Source organism: Sander lucioperca, chromosome 12, assembly GCF_008315115.2.
Source record: "Sander lucioperca isolate FBNREF2018 chromosome 12, SLUC_FBN_1.2, whole genome shotgun sequence".
NCBI lineage: Eukaryota > Metazoa > Chordata > Actinopteri > Perciformes > Percidae > Sander > Sander lucioperca.
Genome location: NC_050184.1, coordinates 19,927,331 through 19,955,312, shown reverse-complemented (window position 1 = coordinate 19,955,312; position 27,982 = coordinate 19,927,331). Strand labels below are relative to the sequence as shown.

General features: G+C 41.1%; 2 protein-coding genes across 4 annotated transcripts in view; both read right to left on the bottom strand.

Moving 5' to 3' along the window:
* Window positions 1-525: 525 nt before the first annotated feature.
* Window positions 526-7,289, bottom strand: emd (emerin (Emery-Dreifuss muscular dystrophy)). The gene is made up of 7 exons (XM_031310826.2): window positions 7,128-7,289; window positions 6,398-6,476; window positions 5,418-5,513; window positions 1,925-1,965; window positions 1,801-1,823; window positions 1,632-1,691; window positions 526-1,544 (listed from the first exon to the last, which is right to left on the bottom strand). Exons 1-7 carry the CDS (start codon window positions 7,215-7,217, stop codon window positions 1,355-1,357), a joined length of 579 nt encoding a protein of 192 aa, XP_031166686.1. The 5' UTR covers window positions 7,218-7,289; the 3' UTR covers window positions 526-1,354.
* Window positions 7,290-13,985: 6,696 nt separating this feature from the next.
* Window positions 13,986-27,982, bottom strand: part of flna (filamin A, alpha (actin binding protein 280)) — a 59,560-nt gene continuing 45,563 nt past the window's right edge. For all 3 annotated transcript variants that reach the window (XM_031310655.2, XM_031310668.2, XM_036008225.1), the window contains 16 exons: window positions 27,533-27,632; window positions 26,768-26,908; window positions 26,543-26,671; window positions 24,872-25,045; window positions 24,099-24,260; window positions 23,113-23,316; window positions 22,825-22,977; window positions 22,251-22,373; window positions 21,461-21,727; window positions 21,094-21,231; window positions 20,069-20,184; window positions 18,346-18,478; window positions 16,124-16,300; window positions 15,312-15,530; window positions 14,992-15,189; window positions 13,986-14,225 (listed from right to left, as the gene is read on the bottom strand). In XM_031310655.2, coding sequence (XP_031166515.1) covers window positions 14,041-14,225; window positions 14,992-15,189; window positions 15,312-15,530; window positions 16,124-16,300; window positions 18,346-18,478; window positions 20,069-20,184; window positions 21,094-21,231; window positions 21,461-21,727; window positions 22,251-22,373; window positions 22,825-22,977; window positions 23,113-23,316; window positions 24,099-24,260; window positions 24,872-25,045; window positions 26,543-26,671; window positions 26,768-26,908; window positions 27,533-27,632 — 2,619 coding nt within the window. In that variant the 3' untranslated portion in view covers window positions 13,986-14,040. The remainder of the gene's footprint in view (window positions 14,226-14,991; window positions 15,190-15,311; window positions 15,531-16,123; window positions 16,301-18,345; window positions 18,479-20,068; window positions 20,185-21,093; window positions 21,232-21,460; window positions 21,728-22,250; window positions 22,374-22,824; window positions 22,978-23,112; window positions 23,317-24,098; window positions 24,261-24,871; window positions 25,046-26,542; window positions 26,672-26,767; window positions 26,909-27,532; window positions 27,633-27,982) is intronic.

The window sequence follows — 27,982 nt, the reverse complement described above, 5'->3', positions numbered from 1 at the left end:
TCATACTCTGCTTCTGACTGGCTAGTAGTCCTTACCTAGTTACTGCGCATGTGCGACTCCCAACAAAGATGGAACAGAAGTATGATTCCTCACTCTGTAGCTAAAACAGAGAGCTCAACACACAGGGTGAAAAGAGGAGCTGCAGCAATGTGCAGTACAACAAAAATATGGTGTTTTTTTTTTTTTATTATTAAACTACATAAACCTATAACCTCTAAATATAATTATGAACCTGAAAATGAGCATAATATGAGCACTTTAAGAAAGCATTCGGGGCTGGAGCCCCAGTAGCCGCCCCCTCGCTTTGCCCCTGCTCTACTGCAGTGTATTTTTGTTTTTTGCCAAACTATTTTAAGCTTCCTTGTTGTAAATATAACAGTGCTTCTGTTCAAATGTCAGGATGGTGGAATTAAGCTTACATTTTGTAACAAAATAAATCAATTCATTATTTGACAGTGTTTGTTAATATTTAACTCATTTTCACATTAACATTTTTTGCATCTCAAGTTCAAACAATCAAAGGAGCTGGGGACATTTTTTCATTTATTTTTTAAAAAAAATCAACACATTTAGACAACAGCCTTTGGTTTTAGAGATTTGGAGGACAGCTTGGAAATATGAAAGACAGCCTCAGTTCACAAATCTGTTGTGCTGCATGACATCATGTAATCATCATGTATGTCCCACAAATAAGAACAAATCACATACAGTATGTTAGAAAACAGCTGCATAAAAGAAATCAGATACGCAAAACTGCATAGATGGAATACAAGTGCAACATTTCATGCAAAAAAGCAAAGAAAATAAAAGGAGAGGGCTAACATTATTCTCGTTTTTTCTTGAAAAGACCACAACCATTTCTTTATCTCCTCGGCTACAAGGCACATGGTGTTCGTCGGTTTCAAAATATTTTTGACTGCTTTGGTTTTTTTGTCAGACAGACAGTGTGTACGGTTCTGGAAAGTGCCTCTTGCCACAACTAATGTGCAGCCTTTGAAAGATTTACAACTATGAAAAGATCAACAATCCAACCTTTTTTCATTTTATTTGTATGTGGAAATAACACCACAACATTCAGAAATACAATACTTTAAAGTTACATGATTAAGGGACATTATTTCAACCTTCAATCTCAAGGTTGTTTCCTAATATTCTTATATTTATTAATTATAAAAAAAACCCACTGATGACACAGATGAATAAGATACTGTATATTGGATACACAGCCTATAATGTGTCTGGTTTTGTTCATTTTACTCATTTGGTGACATGAAGAAATATAGAAAACTGCCAGCATTTAAAGATTTATAAGATCTTTGTATTGGAATGAGAAAAAAAAAACCTGATTATCAGATTATTGAATCGCAAAAGGATTTTCTATATCGTTCAGACGGCAGTAGGAGTAGTAGAGGAAAGCTGCTATCACGGCTAACAGCAGCAGCAGCCGTATCACCTTCCACATGCCGCCTCCAGACTTTCTGACCAGCTCCCCGGAGCGTATTGTGCTGTGATTGGCTGCTCTGTTAGTGCTCTGGATAGAAGGCCTGAAGCACAGGATGAAAGATAATATTTAGACCAGGTGATGAACTCCTTTTTCTCAAACACGCCACTAGTTTATAGTACAGACTCACTCTGTGCCTTGGTCTGATTTCTTGGCCTGATCTGGCTCAACGTTGCCTCTTCGTTTCAGCCTGAATGGAAGAAAATTGTATATAGTCAAAGTTGGTTTGTGTGTGTATGTGTGTGTGTGTGTGTGTGTGTGTGTGTGTGTGTGTGTGTGTGTGTTAAAACTGCACTTACATGTCCGAATACACCGCTTGAACCTGTGAAAATGAAAGCAGGATAGTTAGTGAGATTATTCACAGTTAGAGAGCAGATACATTTGGCACGAACACAGAGGGATAAGCGGATAATCAGGTCTCACCGGACTGGACTGGTGGTATGTGATGTAGGTAACTTCCTCCGCTGTAAAAGGGAAAAAAAGACATTAGCATGGCCCAGTGGCTCAGTGGTTAGCACTTCTGCCTCACAGAAAGTTTGGGCAGGGCCTTTCTGTGTGGAGTTTGCATGTTCTCCCCGTCTTTACCGTGGGTTTCCTCTGGGTGCTCCAGGTTTCCTCCCACCATAAAGACATGCATGCTACGTAACTACGACTACAGTTGGAAATTAGCCGGATGGCTAACACTGGCACATTTACAGAAATGTTGATTAATGTGCATTGTCCTAATAAAATAAATAAATCTTAGCACATTTTGGAACTCCTTGACATACAGTAAACATTTTTATTTTTTCTTAACCTTTATTTATTCAGGGAAGGTTCACTGAGAGGAACTGAGAAGGACCTTGCTCAAGGGCACCTCAGTGGTGGTGATGAGGGAGGGACAAGCGCTGCTCTTTCACTTTCCCCACCCAGATTTTATCCTGTCGGTCCGGGGATTGAACCGACGACCTCCCGGTCACAAGCTCTAACCTTTTGGCCACCACTGCCCCCATTTATCGACTGTCTATTCATTTTTGAGAATATGATAAGATGATGATAATAATACAAATAAAGTGTTCATAGAGAATGAACACCAGTTGGCAGGTCCTCAGGCCTGGATTGTTATGATGCATGAGAACTTTTAGCGTCAGGGCTCCAGACTAACTTTTTGCCTTGGTTGCACTGGTGCGCCTAACTTTTTTATTTAGGTGCACCAGCACAAAATTTAGGTGCACCCAAATTTTTCCTCGCGTCGCCGTTAACGCTGAATGGGGATACACGATATATAGCTCTGTATTTTTTTACCAAGTGGGCTAAATGTTCAGCTTTAAGTCAAAGCCACTTTTCACAAGCTCTTTTATTAAAACAGATTGTGATTAAAATAAAATGCAAAGACAGGGTTTCCTTTACCAGTTTGAAAATATACAGCTGCAACACCTTCAGAAAGTTATCTGAAATAAATAGCTTAGGATATATTAAAAAATATATATATCTTTGAGAAAGCTCCTTCACTTGTTTTCAACAACAATAACAGACTGATTAAAAGAGAGAGAGGACGCCCGGATAGCTCAGTTGGTATATATAGAGGTTCGACTCCGACCTGCGGCCCTCTCCTGCATGTCATTCCCCCCTCTCTCTCTCCTTTCATGTCTTCAGCTTTCCTATTAAAATAAAGGCCAAAATCTTAAAAAAAAAAAAAGAAATAAAAAAAAAACAGAGGGAGAGGGAAGTGCGATGGACTGAAGCGTATGCTACTCACAGAGTGACGGCTGACTGGGTCCAGCACGGGTCGAATGCGCTTTGGCAGGTCAGCGGCGTTACACGTCTTGTGTAGGCTATGAAATGTCTGTATCGTCCCTGGCTGCGCTGCATTTTTATGAACTATGATATTCTGGCCATGGGTCACATCTCTCGCCCAGGTCCAGCAGGCTCCATCTCATGCTATTACTCAACCAACTGAAGTTAGTTCCATTCAATAACTTCTTCTGTGTTTTTCGCCGTGGCGGCCGCAATAACAGAGAGTTACCAGCGTAAACACTGGTACCAATACAGGTTTCCCTCTCATACTTAACAATATATAGCTGTGTTAATAACAATTACAACTGTAGACAAATGTCAGCAGTCTGGACCGGCGGCGCTGTGTCAGACAGACACAGCGCCGCCGGTCCAAACTGCTGCAGGTGGGCCGTGAATGTGAGTGAATAGGGAGATAGAGAATAGAGATCCAAACACAGGCACGGCTTTACAGAAGGAATGGGTTACGTATGGGGGAACTATTGGAATTGTTGGGGCTTTATAGAGTGTGGTCTAGACCTACTCTATCTGTAAAGTGTCTCGAGATAACTCTTGTTATGATTTGATACTATAAATAAAATTGAATTGAATTGTAACGCAACATTAAACCATATCGATATAAACGACATTGCTTCGTTCGTGGAGAGGCAGCGGGTGCGAGGACGTTAGGTGCACCGGTTCGACCTAGGAAAAATCTTAGGCGCACCCTTAAAAATTTTGGTCGCATGTGTGACCAAAATGGTCACACATGCGAGGGCAGATTGGAAAATGTACATTTGCGTTACATTAACTGTGAAATGCACAAAATGGCTGCCATACTGTTAGACAACATAGGAAGTGGGCCGGGCTTTGAAGTCAATTTGATGAGCGGCCAAAAAGTGGAGTGACAACTTCCGTGTCCGTTACGTGATGCACTCTGGCCCAAAAATACTTTTTCCCCATAGACTTACATGGAGAAAGAGACATCTGTGAATCAGTGGATACATGTTTTGGGCGTCACAACGCCCGCGAAATAACTCGTTCCACTATCAGAATTTGATCCATTCTGTCCGATAACATTTGGAAAGTCTAGAAGAGCCGCGCGATTAAATCATTTAATCCCTATTAAAGTTAGCGGATATAGTGCTAGTCTATATCCTTGACGTTCCACTTCCGGGATTGCTCCGGTGCTGCAGGAAATTCCGCCAGATGTATTTCACTGATGTCCGTTTCCTTCCTCTTTCTTTGTGTTGTAATTTTAAACTCCGGTGGATTTATGAGGACTATGGTTAACTGCTCCTCAGATCTCTGCAGGGTAAATCCAGACAGCTAGCTAGATTATCTGTCCAATCTGAGTTTTCTGTTGCACAACTTTTTTTTACAGCGGCTCCGTGCGGAGCTTGGCGCCACCTATGACGATTGTGATTGGTTTAAAGAACGCCATGCCTGAGCTATGTTACTGGTTACTGGTTGCACGGCGTTCGTCGTTTGACTGGTCATGACTGTTTTCCCAAGATGGCGCCCGCCTGTATACGTGAACGGTACAGTCTTTCTAAACTATCTTTTTAATAAACTGTCTGTACACTTACAAAGTTATCAATGCTTCGGTTTACATGTAGGGATCCTCATTATGCTACAGCGTGGTGCTATTTTGAGCCTTGTTAGTGGTATAGAAATAGAGATTTCTTTTTACTTTACCCGTGCACCGACGACTAACGTTATAAGCTAATTAGCGGTTTGCGCTAAAACTGGTCACATTCAATTAGCATGAAAACATATCTCAGAGAACGGTCGACTCTGTACACATGTGTTATTAACCCCTAGGTTAATTTTGCGCCGGATTTGTCCTTTATCTTTATTACCATGAAAAGGCTCAAACCAATTAATCGATTATCAAAATAATTGGCCAATAATTTAATAGTTGACAACTGATCTATTTCAATCGATCAATTATTCTATGAAGCTCTAGTTCAGAACCATGGGCAGTGAATATATATATATATATATATATATATATATTATATATACACACACACACACACACTGTAAATAGGCATTTGCAGAATTTAGGTAAAAGTGAATAATAACGGACATTTTTAGACCCACAAATGAACAATCAACCATAAAGTGTCTAAAAAGTGACCGAGACTGAAGAGCATCCTACCTTCCTCTCTGTAGTAGGTCTTATCAGGCGAGGGTTGCACTGGAGAGCTCTTCATCGCCTTTTCAAGCTTCTTCTCGTACAGCTTTCGAGTTGAGTCTATGTTGACACAAACACATTAACAGGGCTTCATTATGCACGATGCAAAGATGGAGGCACGCACGGATGCAGGGGCTTGGTGCTCTCTGAGACTACTGGGTTTTTTATGTGCTGCAGCTCGCTTTGCTTGCACATTACACTGTACTTTATTGTTTGTGTTCTATTATACTGTATATTATTATAGTAATAAACAGATGCTTACTAAAAAAAGATATTGGACCCAAAGGGAAACAAAGTAGCAAACTGACAAATGTAAAGAACTAGAGCAAATGGCTGTGTGATGTATACAATCATGGAGGCATTTTTATCTATTTATTTCATTAAATATATATTTTTTACGATAACAATTCTCACTCTTACAGCTTCAACTATTAAAACAGAAAGTGGCAGTTATGAGCAGTAATGGCATTTGTTGGAGCCATAATGTAACTTTGTTTTTTGTTTTGTTTATTAGCACGTTGGTGACGTGAATATGTATGCAACTTTGTGTTTGATCACTGGGTGGAGCATTGTCACCAGAAATGCATAAAGGTAAACAACAGCCAGAGGTACACAGGTGTGTGGCAAAGGGGAAAGCAAACAGCTTTTTACCATGTCAGCTTGGTCAGTGGTGTTGTTTCATTTGTATTTAATTGGAAAGCAGAATGAAACTGACCTGAAATGAAATGGACTATACTTAATACCTGTACTACGGTGAGCATGCCGTCATTGAATGATTGAGTCACAGCACTCAAAGTTATTTAATGTATTGGACATTGGTTGATTGACAGCCCAGAAGTCAGAGAAATTTCTCCCTTTCTCGCACCGCATTGGCCTAATGTAGGTCCGGTTAAAATAATCTACTACATTATTAATGAGGTAGTTAATGGGTGCACTTTTCTTACCGACTATGGGTCCATGTTTGATGCCATATTCTGCAAGCAACTTGCTGATCTCCTCATTACTTTTCTCACTCAAAGACATCTGTAGATAGATAGATAGATAGACAGATAGATAGATTGATAAGAATCAGAAAGGGATTTATTGCCAAGTAAGTAACACTTAAAAGAAATTTGCCTTGGTTGATGGTGCATACATAAACATATTAAACATTAACATGAAATAAACAAACAATAAAGAGGCCTACAGAACCAAATATGTACATATAACTGTTTAACATTAAGAAAGAAAAAAGAGGCTGTATGGATTAGTGCAGTGTATATGATAGTAGCCTAACAGCCTGTAGATAAATAAAAGTAGCCTAACTGCCTATACATAGATAAGAGCAGCCAACAGTCTGCAGAGGGTAAAAAGGGAGGAGACTCAATCCAACAGGAGGACGTCAAAATTGAAAAAATCTCTGGGCGCAAACTCCAGTGGACGGTTGATAAAATAGGCTAAACGCAGAATTGTGAAAGTCAAAGCAAATACTTTGTCCCCAGACCCCACCTTTGTTACATGTTGCAACACTGTAATGCCTGGTTAAAAGAGCAGAGTGACGCAAATAAATCAAACTTTTTTTTTTAATCTCGCGCGAGCAACAACGCAACAAACGCAAGCGATTAAAAAAAAATAAAAAGAAGAAATAATTATACATTTGTTGGTGTGAAGTTCAAATAAGCTTGTTTCACTTACCCTTAAAAAAGACAAACGAGTCCGGGGTTGAAAACGTTGCTGAGAACCAGGACGAGGAGCAGGCAGAAAGTGGGTGTAACTTTTGCCCATATCCGGACGACGATCTCGGCACACCTACGGATACTACGAGCCATGCTACACGCCTACTCAAATAGTGATCTGCTAGCAGGCAGGGCTCTCTTAATAAATCCGTCGCAGTAGTGTAGTCGAAATCTCCAGGGTTTCCATACACCCACTTAAAAATGTGCAATGATATGCAACAACATAGTTTTGTGACAGAACTTTCACTTAAGATATTTGTATACACAAATACAGGGTTGAGTAATGTGACAGCAAACTAAACTAACACTGCAGAACATGCTGAGAGACTTTTCTCATCATTCATCGACCCGCTCCTCTCTGAGCGCAGTGCGTAGCGTGTGCATAGCGACCGGGCCCAAATGCTCCGCCTACACTAACGCCAGTATCCCTTCACCGCACATTTAAGACAAATATAAGTAGCCTATTTTATTTTGTCCTTGTTGCTTTGGGGTCGACGTTTGTGATCCAGGCTTATGTGAAAGCCCCCCTTACTGCTTTATATGTAAAGGGGAGAGAGAGAAAGGGGGGATGACATGCAGGAAATCGTCACAGGTTACACGGATTCGAACGCTGGACCTCTACGTCGAGGGATAAACCTCTCAGTAAATGTGCGCCTGCTCTACCCACTGAGCCAACACGGCCACATATTATATATGTATATCTTATATTTTTGATATAATTTGAATGTCATCTGTGATTTCCTTCTCATAGGATAAATAAAGGTATTCCCACCATAAATTGGTGCATAAAAGGGTATTAGAATGCAGGATATTAGTCTGTGACGCTCAGAATAACCCTGGGGGAGAACACCCAGACCCCACACTTTGATTTGACCCCCCCACCACCCAAAAGCATGAGCCAGGAAAAATATAAATGACATTTTAGAATCCTGTGGATTTTGTTATATTGTTGCAACAACAATGGATTCATTTCATTCATGTTTGGGATTGAAGTGGAACATGTATTTGACATACTGTGTGGGACTAAACTTAATTTAGGCCTACAGAGATAGGCTGTAGGCAGCTTGTTTAAAAACCTTCCTCGCCACTTCCTGCAGGATGTAAAGGGTTCTGACTCAGACTATAATGTCCAACATCAACATGCAAGGCTATCCAATGATGACGGTTTATTCCACGGATATGATCGAAAATAAAGCGTATCCGTATGCAATGCTGGATTATCAAAAACTGACCCTGTGTCGAAATTGACTTTCCTATACCCAAAAATACAGTCTACAATCTGCGGTCAGAAAAAGTGTTGCTCCGTACATCCTTCACCGTTGAAGCTTAACAGCAATCAGCACTGCTCTCAGTAGACCACATGGACAAAGCACACACACCAGGACTGATAAAACATGCAATACAAAATGTGACTGTGCATTTTACTATTTTAATATTTATTCTCTTTAATTAGGCTATATTTATTATTGTGTTTATCTGTGTCTTCTACTTTTCCTCTTATCCCTTGCTGCTGCAACAGTGTGAATTTCCCCATTGTGGGATTAATAAAGGATTTTGAATCTTGACCCTTGTGTTGTCTTTCCCTCGACCATGAAAAAAACAAACACTTTTTTGTCACTTTTTCAACGTTTAGCCACTTTTTTCCAACGTTTTTGACGCTTATGCTGCATTCCAGACACAATTTTAAGCCCGTAAGTTATGACTTCAAGTCACGACTCACGACTTGGTAGCGTTCCAGGCAAAGTCACGACAAACCCTTCTAGCTAGCGTTAGCGTTAGCTAGCAGCTACCTAACGTTGATGTTAGCTAGCGCTAGCTGATACTAGCGATTTCTAGTCAGCAACATATTTTGGGCTTCATTTAATAAACATAACCTGTAGTAGTACACAATTGTACGTGTATTGTTTTGATTACAATGTGCGGAATTACTTTACGTTGCCTATTTATGTATATTTATTTCTATTTCTCAGCGTTAATCACCGGCGTCTGTACAGCATCAACAGGGGTCAACATTGTTGTTTGTGTGTGTGTGACGTCAAAAACTGTAACTGGGAGTACAACCATCTGGTACGAGTTCATGAGTAGTAAGTTAGGGGTTTGACTGCCGTTCCAGGGCACTTTCATGGGTAGAAGGTTGTGAAAACACGAGTTACGGGTTGCCTGGAACGCAGCATTACTTCTGGTGTTTTTTTTCATAGTTTTTGTCACTTTTTCCAATATTTTTTACGCTTTTTCCCAAACGTTTTGTCGCCTTGTTCGACATTTTCAATGCTTATTTTTCGACCTCCCATATTACTGATATAAAAAAAACTTAGAAACGGGTCAAATTTGACCCCAGGACAACATGAGGGTTAAACTAACTCCACCTAAAGAAACTAACTCTAAGTTGTCCAATAGCAGGACAGACTAGTGGAGCGCGAGTCTCAATAGGGCAAAACACACACCAAAGCACATTGTGCAACATGACCAATTGCCTAAATTATAATATTACATATTTTTTATGTCATAAAACTATTTACTTTTGCAATGGAAATAAATACAAAAAAATTAAAACAATACAACATGGCTCTTATAAGATAAACAAAAGAGAGCCATCAGGACAATGATCATCCACAATGCCTTGAAGACCTATTTTTAGACTTTTAATTTATTTAAGCAATCCTATTACTTTCTTTTTTTACATGTGTATCCTTGATGGTTTTGTATGAGTGTGTACTGTACAAACCAAGCAAAGTTGGAAAAATACTACTAGCTACTCCAACAAATACTACTGGTAAAATAGATAAAGTTCCCCATCCATTGACAACTTACTTTGAATCTCAAATTATTATACCTAAATGTAGTTTCTTTCTAAGGCAACTAAACTTAGCCTCTTGAGCACATCGAGTTGGTCTCAATCATATAAATAAAGGACTTCATGTCCAAAGCTCTGCATAAACAATGCTATGAATTCTTCCAATAGGATTCCCTTTCCTGCAGCGGCCTCTCGAGGCAGAAAGTGACTCAGGCCTAATATGGAGTTGGAGTTTTCCAGGAAGGGCGTTGGCTGCAGACTGCAGTAATGTAGTACACTGTAATCTACACAGTTTCCACTCACTGGAAACTTCTGTGGATATACACTTAACATTACTGCCACCCTGCTTACTGTGTGCTTCATCAAAGTTACTGATGAAACCAAAAACCTTCACATCAAAATAAAATAAAAAACTGGCATAGTCAAGCAAATTTTAGTTTTTATTTTAAAGGCTTTAATCAGTACTCAACACACACCACAGGCCAGGGATGGAGTGAAGGGGGGCTTCTGGGGCTCCAGCACCGAATGTTTTCTCAGAAGTCCCAAATCTTTCAGGCTAACATTACTGTCTTTCAGAGGCTGTAGCGGGCTCAATTTTAAAGCCATAGTGAAGAGTTGGTATCAAATGAAACTAGACGAGCTAAGGAATTCATTGATAACAGCTTGACGGGAAGGCGGATAAATAATTGATATACTGTCTGTTTATATAAGGGTGTTTATTGTGTAAATGTTTGTTTTATTATTATTATTAATTTTTTTCTATTTCTTATACTTTGTGTATATTTTTTCTCCTATGTCTACTTAATGTGTATTTGTGTTATTCTGAGGTGTGTACATTTTTTTCTTTTGAGCTGCTGTGGCACAGGAATTTCCCCAGTGTGGGATCAATAAAGTCTATCTTATCTTATCGCTAAAGTTAGGCTAAATTTTGTTTCTTAGAGGAAAAAGTGGCATGGCCATTTTTAAAGTTGACCTCTCACCTCAAGATATCTGAATGAAAATGGGTTCCAGGGCTGCACAATTAATCACAATTTTATTGAAATCGCAATATGGACTAGCGCAATATCCAAATCACAGGGGGGTGCAATATTTGTTAAAGAAAAAATGTGTGCCAAACCATTCTGAATGAAGTATTATGGTGCTGCAGAGACATCCCGGCCTACAAATCCTATCCTACAGACTACAGAAAAAAATCTTTGTTTGGTACAGATCCTTGCAAAAATCACACTATAATCATTTCATTTTCTTTCCATGTTAATACTTTTCAATGAAAATGAGAATAATGATACAAAAATCACCATTCCCTCCAACATTGTAAATCATATCACAATTGCAATATCAGTCAAAACAATCACAATTAGATATTTCCCTCATATCTTGCAGCCCTAGTTTTATGGTTACCCACGAGTCTCCCCTTCACAGACATGCTTTATGCTAATATGCTAATTTCCGCTTAAGGAGGAAGGTTGGTGTTGGTGGAAAGGTCCGACAAAACACAAGACTTTCACAGAGGAGACCGGGGTTCATGTCCCATTTTAAAAATAAAAGTAAACTTGAGGTTTTTTTTACTTTACGGAACAAACGGAGCTACGTCACATTCCGCGTCACGTGCGCAACTGGAAGCGAAGAAACATCTGATTTGAACCTAAACCACGACATTCGGTTTAGGCACAATGTTTTTCTGAACTTTGTAAAGTTTAGAAAAACATTGTGCCTAAACCTTACCAAACTGCGACAGTTTCACAAGGTCAACATGTAGCTCAGTTGGTAGAGCAGGCGCACATAAAGGTTTACTCTTCTGCGTCGGGTTCGATTCCCCGTCTCTCTCCCCTTTCATGTCTTCAGCTGTCCTGTGGAAATAAAGGCCTAAAAATGCCCCCCAAAAAATATATATCTTTAAAACGCGACCGTTATGTTCTCTGGTCTAGATATGAGGACGGAAAACGCTCCTGTGGGTCGTATTAAAGGTGGCGTAGGTAGGATTATGAAGATCCAGGACTTAGCCAAAAAATTTGAACATCGACAACTTCTCAGTCCCTCCCCCCTTTCCGCTAAAGCCCAAAATGGTCTCCTAAGCCCCTCCCACCACAAGGGAGAATGAATGCGTGTGCATGAGCAGTGATTGACACGGCCCTGATTGGTGCATCTGAACAGGGAGCTGCAGATTTTTGCAAATCACACTACATTCACACTTTTTTTAATTACCGGCTTCATGTAGTTCTACTGGAACATAGGGTCAGTTTCAGCAAATATGACAGAAAGTTAGTTTTACAAGTCTTACCTTCTGCACCTTTAAAGGGTAGGAATAAACAAACCATATCGTTGTATGATTTGGCGGACTTGTTGGGGGGGGGAAAAATCCCCTAGTTTTGGGCTTAGCTCTGAATGTTTACAACATTTGTCTACGCCTGTGTCACAGGCACACTATAAGCCGTTTTGTATTTGCCACGATTTAGCATCTTAATTTATCCATTCATTCAATGTGAACCAGAAAGTTTAAAGATATAAAACACACAGCCATTTGATTGACAGAAAAATACTTAGACAACTTTATTGTGTATCAAAATACTGTCTTACAAACACGTTTAAAGCCTTTTTTTTATATTTAGGACAAGATTCTCTTTTTGTTCTGAAAGATATACTATGCACAAAGCAAGCTGGAAGGATGAAGGGAGGGGGTTGAGTGGCGGCTGACGGGAGGGGGGGGGGGGATACAAACACTGAGCAGAAAACAAAGCAAATCATCTGTTCTCTTTTGTTTTTTTTTGGTCATCATGTTTTTAGGACGTGACAAACCACAACATCATCTTCAGCCCTTCTGTCCAACACGACTTTAGAAACTTCCCTTTTTAAACCTTTTAAATCGATATGAAAAAAGTTCCATATTTAAAGGTGAACCGCAACAAACACATCACATGTAACGCTGATGTTATTCTTTCTGTATCAAAAGAGTTTTACAACCTAATGAATATGCAGGTCACATTAAAACACACACACACACACCAAAAAAAAAAAGCGTTTGTTTCCCAGCAGCGGTGTTGAGAGAGCACGTGTGGCAAACCACGAGGAAGCTACTGTGAAATGTGTCTTTCTCCTCCCTGTTCACATAGTATGCGGCCTAATCTTTAATCTTTTGGAATCGTTCCCATATTCTAATACGTATTACGGCTTTAAGAAGAGCAGTGCCTAAAACTGGATCACACTAGCAGCAGGTAAAACAACTGGGTTGGTTAAAAAGCATCATGAAAACCACATGCTGAAGCGGACGGGAACAGCGCCTAGCATTTGTAGTTCTAAGTAACAGACGAGCCGTTCTTTAGACTTTTAGTATACTGACAATTAAAGATCTCGCATCAAAGTGTGTCGTGGGACATATGCTCTCAGAAAGGCGCATTGGTTGTGACACTCTTTGGTCCAAGTCCTGTGATTGTTCATATAAAACGGAATCCATTATTATTGTATGTTAAGTATGTAGCTCCTCCAGTGTAACAGTAACCTTCCATCCAATGCTGGGCTCAGCGGGGCCAAAATCGACTGCTGCTACACTACACTAAGCTATCCTATCACTGTACACTAGTTCAGACAAATCTGCTCATGTCCACTTATGTGCATGACTGAAAATGTAAAAAAAAAGAAAAAAAGAAGGCCTAAGGCACAATTGTCTGGCTTACCATAATAAAAAAAGGTGCATCTTTTTCCTCCCTAAATTGTTGACGGTTAGCAGAAGAATAAAACAAGAAATGGAGCGAATATCCAGAAAGAGAGGAATACTGCATGTCTCCATGCATTCATCTTTGGGAGATTCTGGACTGGGTTACAGTGAACGATGTTGCTTTTTAAAATATTCACTTGTCGGAAAAACACAGAGATCTGGCTGAGTGTAAACACTGATGTGACAGTTTTCTAGTTGGTTAAATAGTTATAAAATAAGACGCAAAAAAAAAAAAAATAAAAAGCCAGAAATCTTAATTTGTAACATGGGAGGGACTTGGACTTGTAAACAATGATCGGTTAGACTCTGGATAGAATTTCAGTTGTTTTAAACAGTGGTATATTTGCTGATTGTGGCGCTGGGCTTTTAGACAGTAATGTGGTAGGGGCTGCCAGGGATGTGTTCGTCTCCCCACTTCACCACCAGGATGTACTCGCCCTCCTCTTTCAGCTGGTAGCTGACGTTGTACATGCGGTTGCCCAAATGTTTCACTAGGATCTCCTCACAGGGGACCTTGGGACCATCCACACCAACCAGGAGCATGTTACGACCTGGGGACAGAAACGCAACACATGAGTATCTACATCAATATACAGTTATTATTATTAGCAAATAGAGCTGGGCGATATGTGTAACCCTAACCCATAACCCTAACCCTAACCCATACAAAATACATGCTTGGAGAAGAGCCATGATGTTAAATGTTTATTCTTTGCACTACTTTAGAGTCCGATGTGAAGCAATTGCGGCACAGCGCCATCTTATGTCAAGTTTGTTCAATTTCTGGGGTTCAATGTTACGAGAACTGGCAGAAAATCATGCTGTCTCCTTTTTTTAGGACTGACTATTATATGGCTATTATAGCTAAAAAAAATTTAAACTGAAATGAACGTGATAGAATTTAAGCTTGGTTTCTTGCCAAAATGCACCTTGGGAGACGTACTTAACTTAAACTACTCCTACATGTACATGGGTCTGTACCTTTAACTTTTTATCAGAGAACCAGATATTATATAACACAATTGTTAATATTTTGGACTGATAATATGCCTGGGAGAGTTTAATGCTGATTCAAGCCATGGAAGAGATTAAACTGAGTCAAAAACATTGTCTGTGTGAATACTGAATGAGACTTTTACTTCTTGAACCAGGGAATAGTTCCTCCCACTTCACAATTTATATGCATTCAAAACCTCTTTTCTGCTCTTTAAATGTCCCTTTGCATGCTCAGGATTTAAGCATGCAATATTATTACTATTCCATACACTGTATGATTGTTTGTAGACATATTTCTTGAAAAATCACAATCGTACACACCTGCTTTGCTGCAGTCAACAGTGAAGTTGTTTTTCTGACCGATGAAGCCCTTGGTCAGGCCTAGGCCCTTGGTGACGACCTTGCTGGCATCTGATTGGGTGGGAGCACCCTGCTGAGAGCAGCTGATGGCCCGGGTCACCGGGTCAACCATGACAGAAGAGGTTTCGTGCATACTGTGGCTGGACACTAGCTTGGAACCTGGAAGATGGAGACGAGGGGGTCTTAACATTCAGTTTTTAATCTTTTCCCTTTTTTGTTGCATTTTTATGAAATTCAAATCCTTACATTGTGTTTGCCTTAAACATAAAGATCTTCCTCACCAGTGATCTTGGCTTTGAAGGGGCTTCCGCCGATGTGGTAAGGACCGCCATATTTGATGGAAATGAGATAGTTGCCAGGAGCCATTGGGGTGTATGTGACCCTGTAGCCCTCGGGGCACTCCACACAGTCCATCTTCACCTTGGAGGGCCCGTCGATGGTCACAGCCAAAGCTCCGGGGCCTGCCTTGCTCGTGTTCACCACAAATTCACATGCACTTCCTGGAGGCAATAAAAAGAGACGGAACAGGAAAGACTGAGTTGAGGATGGGGACAAAATGTTTAGTGAGACCAGAAAAGAGACTGCAGCGTTCTCCTTAAGGCTCTGACACACCAACCCAACGGCCCACCGTCGGCAGAAAAGGCAGTCGGACTGATCAGTCGGCTCCCCGAGGTCAAAAACGTGCCTCGGAACACACCGAAGCGACGTCGACTTGAGCGTACGTTCTGCACGTGCGCGAGACGTAATACGTCTCCATAACAGCAGGCGGTGCTAATCTGTATTGTCGCCCAAAAAAAAAAATCTATCTGTAAAGTGTCCTGAGATAACTCCTGATGATTTGACAGTAAAAATAAAATTGGATTGAACTGAATAAATATGGTAAAAATAATGGTCCAAAATGATGTGAAATGTCGTTTTTTTTTTTCAATGAAAAACATGACATTTCGCCGAGGGCGGACCACTAAACCCCCCGCCAAATATGTGCACATCAGTCTTCCACAAACCTAGGGAAACAATGGACTGGTATGCTGAAATTCACTTCCATCCCGTTTCATTTTGTCCTGTTGTGTTGTGTAGAGGGGCAGTGTGTTACCTGTGGTGCCTCCCTCAAGTCCTGCTCCGTAGGCCGACACCATCCCAGGGTCTCCAGCCTGGCCCGTTTCTCCTACTCGGATCTTAAACGGACTACCAGGGATGTGACTTCCATTGAACTTCACATCAATTAGATAGAGACCGTTCTCTCTGGGGATGAACCGGACTGCGTACTTATCTAGACAAACAGAGAGGCGAGGAAAGGTAAGGCACATAAAAATGTTTTTAGATACAAATTATTTAACAATTTAAAAAAAGAGATATGTGAAAATTTGAGGACCATCTGGCAGAGCGATCTGAGTTGTGTCATTAGTAAAGAAGATTGGTGCAAAATTCTGTCACACTCACACAATAAATATATAACAGAGGCCAGGGGTAAATTTACTCAGTACAAATGAATACATAGGTGGTACTTCACTCCTTCTAAACTTCACAGAATGGGAATTATGGCCAATAATATATGCTGGAAATGCAGCTCAGATCCAGGGACATTTCTGCATGCTATTTGGGAATGTGGGACAGTTTACCCCTTTTGGCAAAGAGTACTGGACAGTATAGGAAGGTGGATTGGCTTGACAATACCCATGTCACCAAGATTGTGCTTATTAGGGGATCAGTCTGTGTTACCGGGAGTTTTGAAGTATGATTTTGTGGTTATAAAAGGAGGGGGTGATTACAGCTGCCCGAGTGATTCTCAGTGTGTGGAAGGATCCATCTCCTCCAGAGTTTAACAGGTGGAAAGAAAATATGCTGAAAATTGCGTCATATGAAAAATTCTTAGCCAGGATTAATGATGGAACGGAGGGATTTGACAAATCTTGGGGACGGGTTTTTGACTGAGATTGATGGATTCTTTTTATTTTTTAGTGCGCTTCTCTTTTGTTAAGTCTATTATTTTTGTGGTGTTACATGTATAGGCACTTTATAATTTGATTTTATTGTATCTTTTTTGTGTCTGTCTGTAGTGGTTATTGATAATGGGCCCAAAATACAAATGTGAATTAATCGTGTGTTTGGAAGCTGTCTTTTTTTTTTTTTTTTAGATTACCAGCAACAAGATCATGTTGTGACATCATTCCGGTGTGAGCAGGCTAAGGTCCCCATTTTAACGATCTAAGCGCACGGCGTGAAGCGCCTGGCGCGGGTGCGTTTAGGGTGTGTACGAATCCACTTTTGCTAGTTTGACGGCGGAAAAAAGGGTCCGTGCGCCGGACGCATGGTTCAAAAGGGTTGTACTTAGTGTCTTCATTAATTCATAGGTGTGTTTTGGGCGTAACATGCAATAAACCAATCAGAATGTCATCTCCCATTCCCTTTAAAAGCCAGGTGCGTTTGGAGCTTGGAGCATTGCTGTTATGATGGAGGATTTGCTGAGCAGGAAGGAGAGATATTCAGGAGAAGAAACTGATCTGCTCGTGCGTGCAGTGAAAGCGATCGAGCAGATCATATCATAATACTATTTGACATTGTAATATTTTATGTTTAATCTTTTGCATGTTTGTGTGCTGCTATGCGTCCCTGTGTGTGTAACAAGCATAGTGTGCGCGCTGTGCACGAGCCTAGGAGCATTTTACTAATGTGCTGTTAAAATAACAATGAAATGCTGTTTTTTGTTGGTCAATGGCACGATCACTTTCCACTGCCTCAAGATAGCAATACGCCAAGAATGCACATGAACACACCTCCCTGTAAGACCAGCACGCCCATGGGCGCAAAGATGGGCGCAGGTGCATTTGCTATTTAAACAATGTGGGCGCCGGACGGGAAATTGACAGCTGTGTCGGTCTTAAACTAGCAAAGACACTTGCGTCAGGCTTTGCGCTGCGCTGGATGCAAAATAGGGCCCTGAAGGTGTTCAGGTGAGTTTGGATACTAGGGTTGCACAATATATCACTTTTCTATCATCGCAGTATCAACTGGCGCAATAAACACATCGCGAAAGGCTGCGACACATCATGAAAGACACTCAGAGATTCTTTGTGTTCGTTGAAAGAAATATCAGTAGAAAACTGCACCTCATAATGTAACTGTCATCCTTTTTTAGAGCTGCATTTTATATTCAATATGTTGTATTTTAGCAGAATACTGAAAGCAGCCGAAACGGAGTACACTTTAAAATGTATTTATTTATCACACGTTCTATCGTTATCGCAATTCTAAACAACGTTCTCGCATATTCTCCTCATATCGTGCAGCCCTATTGGATACCATCGCTGTGGTTACCTTGGTCGATCTCAGTGACGCAGCATTCCTCCAGAGCTCCAGATGGGCTGTGGACCTTTGCATCGATCACACCCTTTGCCCCGTTCAGGCTGACGGCGAACGATGCTGGCTGGTTCACCTTCAAACCCGACTCCTGCTCGACAACACATACTCACACACTCAACACCACATCACCATTATTTAACAGCCAACCACATAACTATCCAACCTCACCCCCCTGCTGAACACGATCATCAGCAAACTGTTACTCAATACGGCCTACTTAATAGCACCGTGATGTCCACAGTATCATATTCATATACATTATGCTACTATTTAGCTTACCTGGAGGTTGCTAACAAGGCTAAAGAGGAGGGCTGTGCAGTGAAAAGGCAGAGAAAGCAGGTTTTTGTGTAAGTCACACAGAAACTGAAGAGAACAGAGGAAGAAAAAGTAAAAAAATAAATACTGAGAGGTTTATGCCTCGATGCAGAGGTCCAGGGTTCGAATCCGACCTGTGACAATTTCCTGCATGTCTTCCCCCTCTCTCTCCCCTTTCTCACCTAGCTGTCCTGTCAAAAATTAAAGGCGGAAAAGCCCCAAAATTAAAAAAATAAAGTATATTTATAAGTTTATATTTGTAGGTTTATGTATATGTTTGAGCATATCTGTGTTTATGTGAGGGGGGGGGTCTGCATGCAGGTGAAGATACATGATCATGTACGAAAGTCAGTGGAGTGTAGTGGCAGTGGAGGCCTATTACCAACAGAAAAAGAATAAAAATAGATGAAAAGTTAGGCACGATAAAAGTAAAAAATACTCATGGTAAGTCAACATGATGGGCAGGGCCACACGGAATCTGCGGACATAACAATTTTGTTTTCACAGATTCCACAGATTTTCAACAAATTTAAAAGAATTGAAATAAATGTTAACACATCTCCGCCCCAAGCAGAGAAACAGTCCGCTAAATTTTGCAGATTTTCATTCTGGATCACTGCTGAAAACGGTTATAAAAAAAAAATAATTAAAAAATCCGCAGATTCCATTTAGCTCTGTGGATGAGTCACATTTTTGATGACATAATTGATGTAATAATTATAATTTTGATTTAGTCATAATGTTTAGTCATAAGTTTTTTTTTTTTTTTTATCCTGCATAACTTTAACTTTTTTCTTTTCTTTCTCGGTTAGAAGTGGGCTTCCACAGTTTTGCCTGTATTTGTGCGAGTGAGAACAAAGACAGAGGAAAAGTAGCCCATGTGAGACCTCTTTAACCCTTTAGCGCCCCGTATCACTTTTGGGAGCTGGGAGGCTGTTGGCAGCCTTTAGAATGAGGCACGAGAAACACACACAGTCCTCTAGTATCCCAGAAGCCCTTGCACTGCCTAACAATGCAGCAGCAGGTGCCTGTACCTCTGAACTCTCATCTTATACAACTATAAGCCTCCTGGCCTGCTAAACCAGTCGCTACTCTGCTCTGCTATATAAGTTTTAAGTATACTCGACTTAAAACAAACTATTACACTTAACTCCACACTATCAAAGTCCTTATGAGCAGGAAATATTTGTCTATTGTGTAAAAAACAAAAAAACTGAACTGTCATGATATTCTGTCCACACTCAGACTACTTTAATCTGATATATGACATACTCTGATCTGCTGCTACTGCTGCTGCGTTGTAGGCAGTGCACTGCGGCCTGGCGTGTGTGCACACGGATGTGTGTGTGTCTCAGAGCCTCACCTGAAGACTGGCAACAGTGAGGCGACGGGAGTCGTCTGAGGGCGAGGCCACAGGGACCACGAAGGGGCTGTCGGGGATGTGCTCGTCGTTGAAGCGGATCGACACCTCGTAGTCTCCTACAGGAGAACGGATTTCAAGTCAGGAAGTCACAAAAATAGTCACACAAATGCAAAAAACAGTTTACGGAGAGTAAAAGAGTATTAAAAACACCACTAAAGAGGAGACATTTACTGGATGGGTTTTTTTTCCCGCTGCACACGCTTAAAGAGTAATTTCAGTTGTTTTCAACCTGGACCTTATTTTCCCATGCATAGGTGTCTAATGTGAACAAACATTTTTGAAATTGGTCCAGTTTTGAGCAAGAACGCTGCAACTGGCAGCCGTGAACCGGGCTGCAATGTAACCCTATGGGGCAAATGTGCATTGTCAATTTACATCCACTAAAAGAGCTGTTTTTGCCACCGACTCAGATTGTTATTCTAAGTGTCATTTTATCATTATGGAAAGGATCCCTGCAGAGATAGACCTTTGTGTTAAAGAGTAAGATCCTTTACTTTAAAACGTGTATAGTGCCAGCATATTTTCACATGTAAATCGGTAAATTTTTAGTTTATTTAAACCAAACCAGAGTGGTGTTTGTTGAAACAGTGGAAAGACTACTTTTAGTTAAGATAGTTTTATGTAGTTTCTGTCGACTTGGAATTGAGTTTGTTTTACTATGATAAGATTACTGTTTATTTAAATAGAGCCTTTCCATAATGTTGTCAGACACTTAGAACAATAATCTGAGCATGTCAGTGGCAAAACAAGCATTTTTTTGTGGTCGTAAATTGAAGGTGCGCAATTGCCCTATTAACTTACACTGGAGCTCGTTTGGCCGCTGCTGACTGCAGCGGTCTTGCTTAACCAGTCATCAGTAGATGATACACATACACAAACATAGGAAAATAGGGTCCAGGTTGAAAAAAAACCCAAAGTTACCCTTTAATTCCCATGCATAAACCTTTCCCTGTCTCTTCTCTCACCAGGCTCCTGCACGATGTAGGACACTCCACTGGAGCCGTCCTTGCGGTCCTCGAAGGCAATTTCAGCCTTGCTCGGCCCCTCCACAGCAATACTGAGACCTCCGGCACCAGCCTCCCTCGTCCAGATACTGAACTCAGCTACACACAACACAGGGGCCAAAAACAGTCAGGTACACTGTATATATCGCAGCACACGTACATGGCAAGGCAGCTTTATCTGTATAGCACATTTCAGCAACAAGGCAATTTAGAGTGCTTTACATAACACATTAAAGAGCAGTTAACGACAATTAAGGAGAATATAAAACCGCTAAAATAGAATAACTAATACGACACAAACTAATAATCCGGCAACCACCACACCAACCTGGTACTCCAGCTTCTGCTCTCTCCAGGCCCGGCCCTCCAGCGCGGACCTTATGAGCCCCGCCCTCTCCCAGGGGGCCCACGGTGAACTGGAACGGGCTGCCAGGCACGTGCACGCCGTTGTATTTCACACACACGGTGTGCACACCCGTCTCGGTGGGGACAAAGCGGATGCAGTAGGTGTTGTTCTCTCCCTCCATAATGTCGGCCTTGTGAACCTGGCCAGATGGGCTGGTGACCTGAGCCGTCATGTCCGCTATGCTAATCTCTGAAGAGACGGGCAGACAGATGTTTGAATAACTGAAGACACACCTGCAGAGAGACTCTGTAACGTTGAACTTCCAATGACAATGAAACATAAAGTTGTTTGTTTTTTTATACATGGATGACGTGTATCTGTAACACGCTAAAATGTGGAAACGTGAACTGATTCATTCATGTCAGTTACAAAGAAATATCTTGAAAATTTGCTGACATTAGCCAAAGTTACTGGTCATACAAGCAGGGCTTTAAATTGACACCCGCCAAAACAAAATTAACATTGTAAAGTTACTAGCCAATTTGGCTGGTGATGAATGTAGAGAATAACCCTGCGTCTGTTTGATTCAGCAGGCTACAGGAATGATTTAGCAGTGTTTCCAGATTGGTCTGTTTTCCTGATTTTCAAATCAGGAAGACCAGGGTTTTTCCAAAGTAATCCAACAGTAAAAGACATCACATCTAACAAGGCACACCAACTGTGACACAATGTGAAGTTTGATTACTACGACGCATCGTAATGTAATTATTACCTGGGATCTTGAGGCTGAGGTCACACTGGCTGCCGACGTTGGCGACTGATGCTGCTCTCCTCTTCCTCGTGATGCTCTCCTTCATCCTGCCCTCCCCTGTTACCTTCACGGTGAATGCACTTCCTACACACACACACACACACACACACACACACACACACACACACACTTTAGTAATTCAGAACAACATTGATTTGCTCCGAAATACCCGTTTTTTTTTTTTTTTTAATATATATATATATATATATATTTATTTAATTTTTTTCTTCAATCGAGGGTCTTACAATCATAGATATAAAATTAAACAAAAACAGTCATACTAAAGAAAACATTAACAAACAAACAGTCATGGCTATAGGTTTCCACCATCAAAGTAGTCATTAACTATTTCTACTGCCATAAATCATCCATTTTTTCCATTTATGAATGAAAACATTTTCTCTCACTCAAAGCTGGTAAGTCATTTTTTTTCCATAGTGTAAATCTCTTCTATTATTTGTAGCCGTTGTTTTATAGTCAGGAGTTCAGTCTTGTGCCAGTTTCTTGTAGTCCCTGATTGTTTTGAGGTACGCACCAGGCACATGTTGGTCAGCAAACTTGATGTTGATGATGTAATTTCCTGGTTCAGTGGGGCAGTAGGTGACCTTACAGGTGCCGTCCTCCTGGTCCTCAGTGTTGATGTCCACTTTACTGGGCCCCTCAATGGACAGGCTCAGGCCGCCATAGCCTGTATGGAAGGAATACCAGAGAGTGTGGTACTAAACATTACATCTGGATTATTGAAAAGGAAATGTAACAAACTTAATACACTCAGAAATATATATATATATTTATATGTCTTTTTTTTTTATCAAGCGTGTACCTGCATCACGAGTGTCGATGATGAACTCGGCTGGCTCAAAGGTCCTGGCCTCGTTCAGGCCCGGGCCGCTCACACGCACGCGGCTGGCATCACCGATCTCTGATTGGTTGATCATAACGGCAATGGGGCTGCTGGGAATATGGCGACCGTTCTTCTTGATGTTCACAAGGTGCTCTCCAATCTCCTTAGGAACAAATGAGATGCCTGTGACAGACACATGCACAAAGACAGCAGTTAAAACAAGGATTTAAGAAGAAGACAACAGCTAAAACGGGTTTCATGCTTCTTGGGCTCAGGGCGGTGCTAGTCTCGCATTGCCAAGATCTGGGTCTGGCTAGGCCACACAACATTCTGGGATGGGAGAAAAACGTTGCCCTGGTTTATTGGAATTTCTTTAAACCAATCACAATCGTTTTGGGCGGCGCTAAGCTCCGGACGGCGCAACATTGCCTCTCCAAAATAGCCTCGGGAAGGAACTTGTTTCGGTGGAAACATCTTCTCGTTCAAAAGTAGTTTTAGTCGTGCAACAGAAAACTCAGATTGGACAGATAGTCTAGCTAGCTGTCTGGATTTACCCTGCAGAGATCTGAGGAGCAGTTAACCATAGTCCTTATTAACTGATCAGAGTTTAGAATGCCAACACAGAAGGTAACGGACATTCGTTCGAAAATGAGGGACATCGGAGCACCGGAACAATCCCAGAAATGAAACGCTGTCGATATAGACTAGGGTGATGCCGAAGGCGTGCATGGTCGCCGCAAACCGTCTGGTCGGATTTCGTCTCTTCTGTAGCCAATCATTGCATCGTGGGGTCCACGTTGTTACAAAATCATTAAGGTGCATGGCTAGGCGCTCTGACTTTCCGCACACAGTCGTCCAGGCTGCAGTTGCTTCATATCGCCGTCCAAACTGCCCCGACCCCGCTGAATGCAAGAAGCACGAAACACATTTAAGACTTATCTCGTCAGTCCATTTCACGCACTCACCAACATGTCCGTTACGCAGCATCTTCAGCAGGCAGGGCTCCTCGCGGCCCGAGGGCGTGGTTAGGGAGGCGGTCAGCTGGCTGAGGTCAAACTCTCCAATGTCCAGTGGGATATCTGCGGCTGAGCCCACCTTCAGATGGGACATCCTCATGGAGTCATCACCTGGGGGACACAGCAGAGACAGGCACACTCAGAGAGAGGAGACAAGATGGTATGGGGCAGTGATAGTCTTAAACTTGTTTGGTCATGCCCTGGTGTAAATTGATTGCATCTACAGTAACTATAACGTGTGGACATTCCTCTGTCTCACTCAGAGGAAACCACCTGAAATCCCACACTAACCCTGGGTCCGGTTGTAGAACTATGCTAACTTGTAACACCAATAACATTACCACCGGCCAAATAAGTCCAGTTTTCCAAACAGGCACATTTTGAACAACTAATCGATTAGTTGATTTAAAACTTTAGATCTGTGAAACTGAGTTTCTCATAATGAATAATGCAAATGATCAATTATTTTGACTAACCTATGGAACATATGTTGATGGATAATCACAGTATGTCAAAGTTTATTCAGGAGACAAGAAAACCATTTCAATTCTTTCAAATGCTATAAAATTGAATACCCAAACCCTTTTTGGTTAAAAAGAAAACCATACTTCTGATATAAAAGTTTTGGAAACGGGTCAAATTTGACCCAAGACAACATAAGGGGTTAAAGGCGGTTCATATTTCCTGTTAATCATTGAGTATTTAAGATCATATGGTATTACCAGTAATCCTAGCAGAGAAGGGGCTGCCAGGGATGTGCTTGTCGTTGTATTTGACCAGGATGCTGTAGTCTCCAGGCAGGACGGGCAGGTAGGACACAGTGCACGTCCCATCCTGGTTGTCAACACAGCTGATGTCGGCCTTGGATGGACCCTCGATGGCCAGAGACAGACCGCCTACAAGGACACGATATGAATAGATTGTTTTTACTGCGATTACGTTTTGGCCCTCTCTTCTGCTTTCTTTCTTTTCGGTCTGATGATTTCTTTTTTCTTTTCTTTTTTTAAAATCGATTTTTCCTTTATTTCTGTGTCATGCACACAAAATGCCCAACCCTCATGGGTTTTTAAAGACACTTTAATGTCAGTTGCAGTGTTCAAACATTTCATTGAATTTCACAAAACTACAAGTTATTTTACAGGTCGTTCTTAAAAAAAATATTCTTTCAGCCCCCAAGCTTGGCAAATATAATCTGCCACAAAAAAGTTTTCATAATCATCCAGCCAGAAAAAATCATCATAAATATGGGTTTCAACGGAACAATAAAACAAAAAATGAACCTCATTCTCAATTTCAGCTAACTCACATAATAAGCTAAGTGTGTCCTCCTCTGGAGTGGCTTTAAACCTTAGGCCGGTAATGTTCCTGAGCCTAACTGCTCATAGGGATCTTTGTCTTTTGTTTAAATTATACTTCCGATAAATATCTGTTGTGGTGTTAGAAGTTTGAGCGAGCTGGTGAGTGTGGTTTTGTTAAAAACAAAATTAAGTGGTGTGTAAAATAACCTTTGCTACAATTTTGAGTACGTCAATATATGTTTGCCTTTGTAACGTGCAGGGCTGTAACGATACGATCGATCTGGATCGATTCAGTCCTCAACGATCCAATATTATCAATGCAAATTGAAAATATCGATAAATAGACATCTTTAAGATGCGCCTTTATTTTGAAATTCTGACTTTATATTTATTCTTTTCATTAAAAAGAGTAGTTTGTTTTAAATTTAAATGTCTGGACGAGCTTAGTAATAAAACAGTCAAATTGTATTGTGTTTTTTTGTAAATATATATATAAATGTAACCGATTGTGTTAAATGGGCGTCTCGTATCAGTCGCAGGCCACAGAACTGAATCAAAATCATATCGTGGCAGACTTTGTGATATCAGTAGATACTGTATCGTCCAAAAACCCAGAACAACAAGGAGTGCCAGGGCTTCTTTTATCCCTGTGGCCATTAAAAAGCTTAACTTACTTCATTAACTGCTGCTTTTTATGCGTATCTGTGTTAGATAACTGGATAAGCTTGGATTGATCATTTATTTATTTATTCCATTCAATTTGTACTTGCCTCACAGCACTTAGCATGTATTTATTTACTTTACTGTTTCTAATGTTTTTAGCTTGTTTGGTTCAGTTTGTCCCTTGTTTTCATTTGTGGTATGGGCTTTTTCTGTGTTTGTTTCTGTTGTTGTGCTGTCAATATGTTATGTTTGTCATGATCCTTCATGTGATTTGATGCCTGTTGCAGATCAAATTTCCTTCAGGACAATAAAGTTGAAAGTTGAAGTTGAAGTTGAAAGAATAGATGTAATATTGTATGGTGATTTACACCCCTAATCTACACAGGCGGCTGCATACAGTCAGATGTATTCTGCCATACGACTGCTACATACCCTCTCCAGCATCTTTGGTGTTAACAGTGAAGACAGCAGGCTTGTTGACAGTCCCATGGATCAGGCCTGGGCCATACGCACTGACATTACCACTGTTCATGTAGTCCACGTAGAACTGTAGGGGACTTCCTGTGAATGGAGAAGAAAGGAGAAGAATATCTCATGCACCTTTGGAGGTTACACATTTCCGTTGGATTTTCAAAACACTTGTGTCAGAAGTTGTACCAGGGATGTGGATGCCATCGTATTTGATGTCCATCTCGTGCAGACCGGCCTCAGTGGGAGCGTACTTGACCGTAACGGTGCCGTCCTTGTTGTCTGTGATGTCAGGCTTGGCCACGGTGCCCGATGGCATTCGGACTTCACCTTAAGCAGAGGACAGAAACATTTCGTACAGTGAGACACACGCAACACACAGATCATCACTTGACACACAACACTGGGCTTCAATCAGTCTGCGATGGGCTGTTATTGTTGGAATGGGATGTCATTCTATTGGACCGTAATTCGTAAAAAAAAAAATCCAATATTCTGATAAAAATCCAGAAACGCGTAACAAAACAAACAGATTTCCCTAACATTATTTATTTGTAGTCCTCACTAAAAATAATATGATAATGCAGTTTAAAAATAAACTTGTTTGTTTTATTGTCACAACAGAACAGAGAAACATCAAAATATATTAAAGTTCTGATACATAAAATGTATGAAAATACAAACTTAAGATATTCAACTTAAAGGGTTAAACAGGAGTGTTGCCAACAGAGACGTTGCCCTCTGGTGGACAAACTATGCAACGCCAACACTCATAACATGGTTGAAGGGAGTTTCGTCCGGTTTTATTAGATTTTTTAAATATTCATTTATCGGCCAATTATAAATGCCGATTGTTTGGAAAATGCCTAATATCGGCCGATAATATCAGCCCGCCGATATATCGGTTGGGCTCTAGAGGAAACCCTGATTATAGTGCAGACGGGTTTATGTTACCTGTGATCTCTCCCTTCTGGATGGTGAATGGGATGACCAGGTCAAACGGCCTCAGCCCTGCCACATCCAGACCGTTCATTCCCATTGGTCTGTCTGTTGCCTGGGAAACAGAGAGCAGAGGTCAGATACACACAGTCCGCGACCAGGGTTGTGGTGATGGGTGTGGTGGCGGTTAACAGTAAACGTCACAGATGCTGTTGACACAGCGCAGGACAGACGGGCAAAAGTTTCCAGAACACCAACAAACAGAATGGGGTGAGACAACCATGAGATGAAATGATTGGACAATGGGGGATGACAATGGTGATCATGGTCAGGATGATGACACCGACACAAACTGCGAGAGAGAATAAGATGAGGACAAAAACACTGGTAGGTCATGGGGAGAATGACAAAGCACAGTTAGCCATTTTGTGAAATGTGGAGCAGCTGACATGCCCACATTGATCA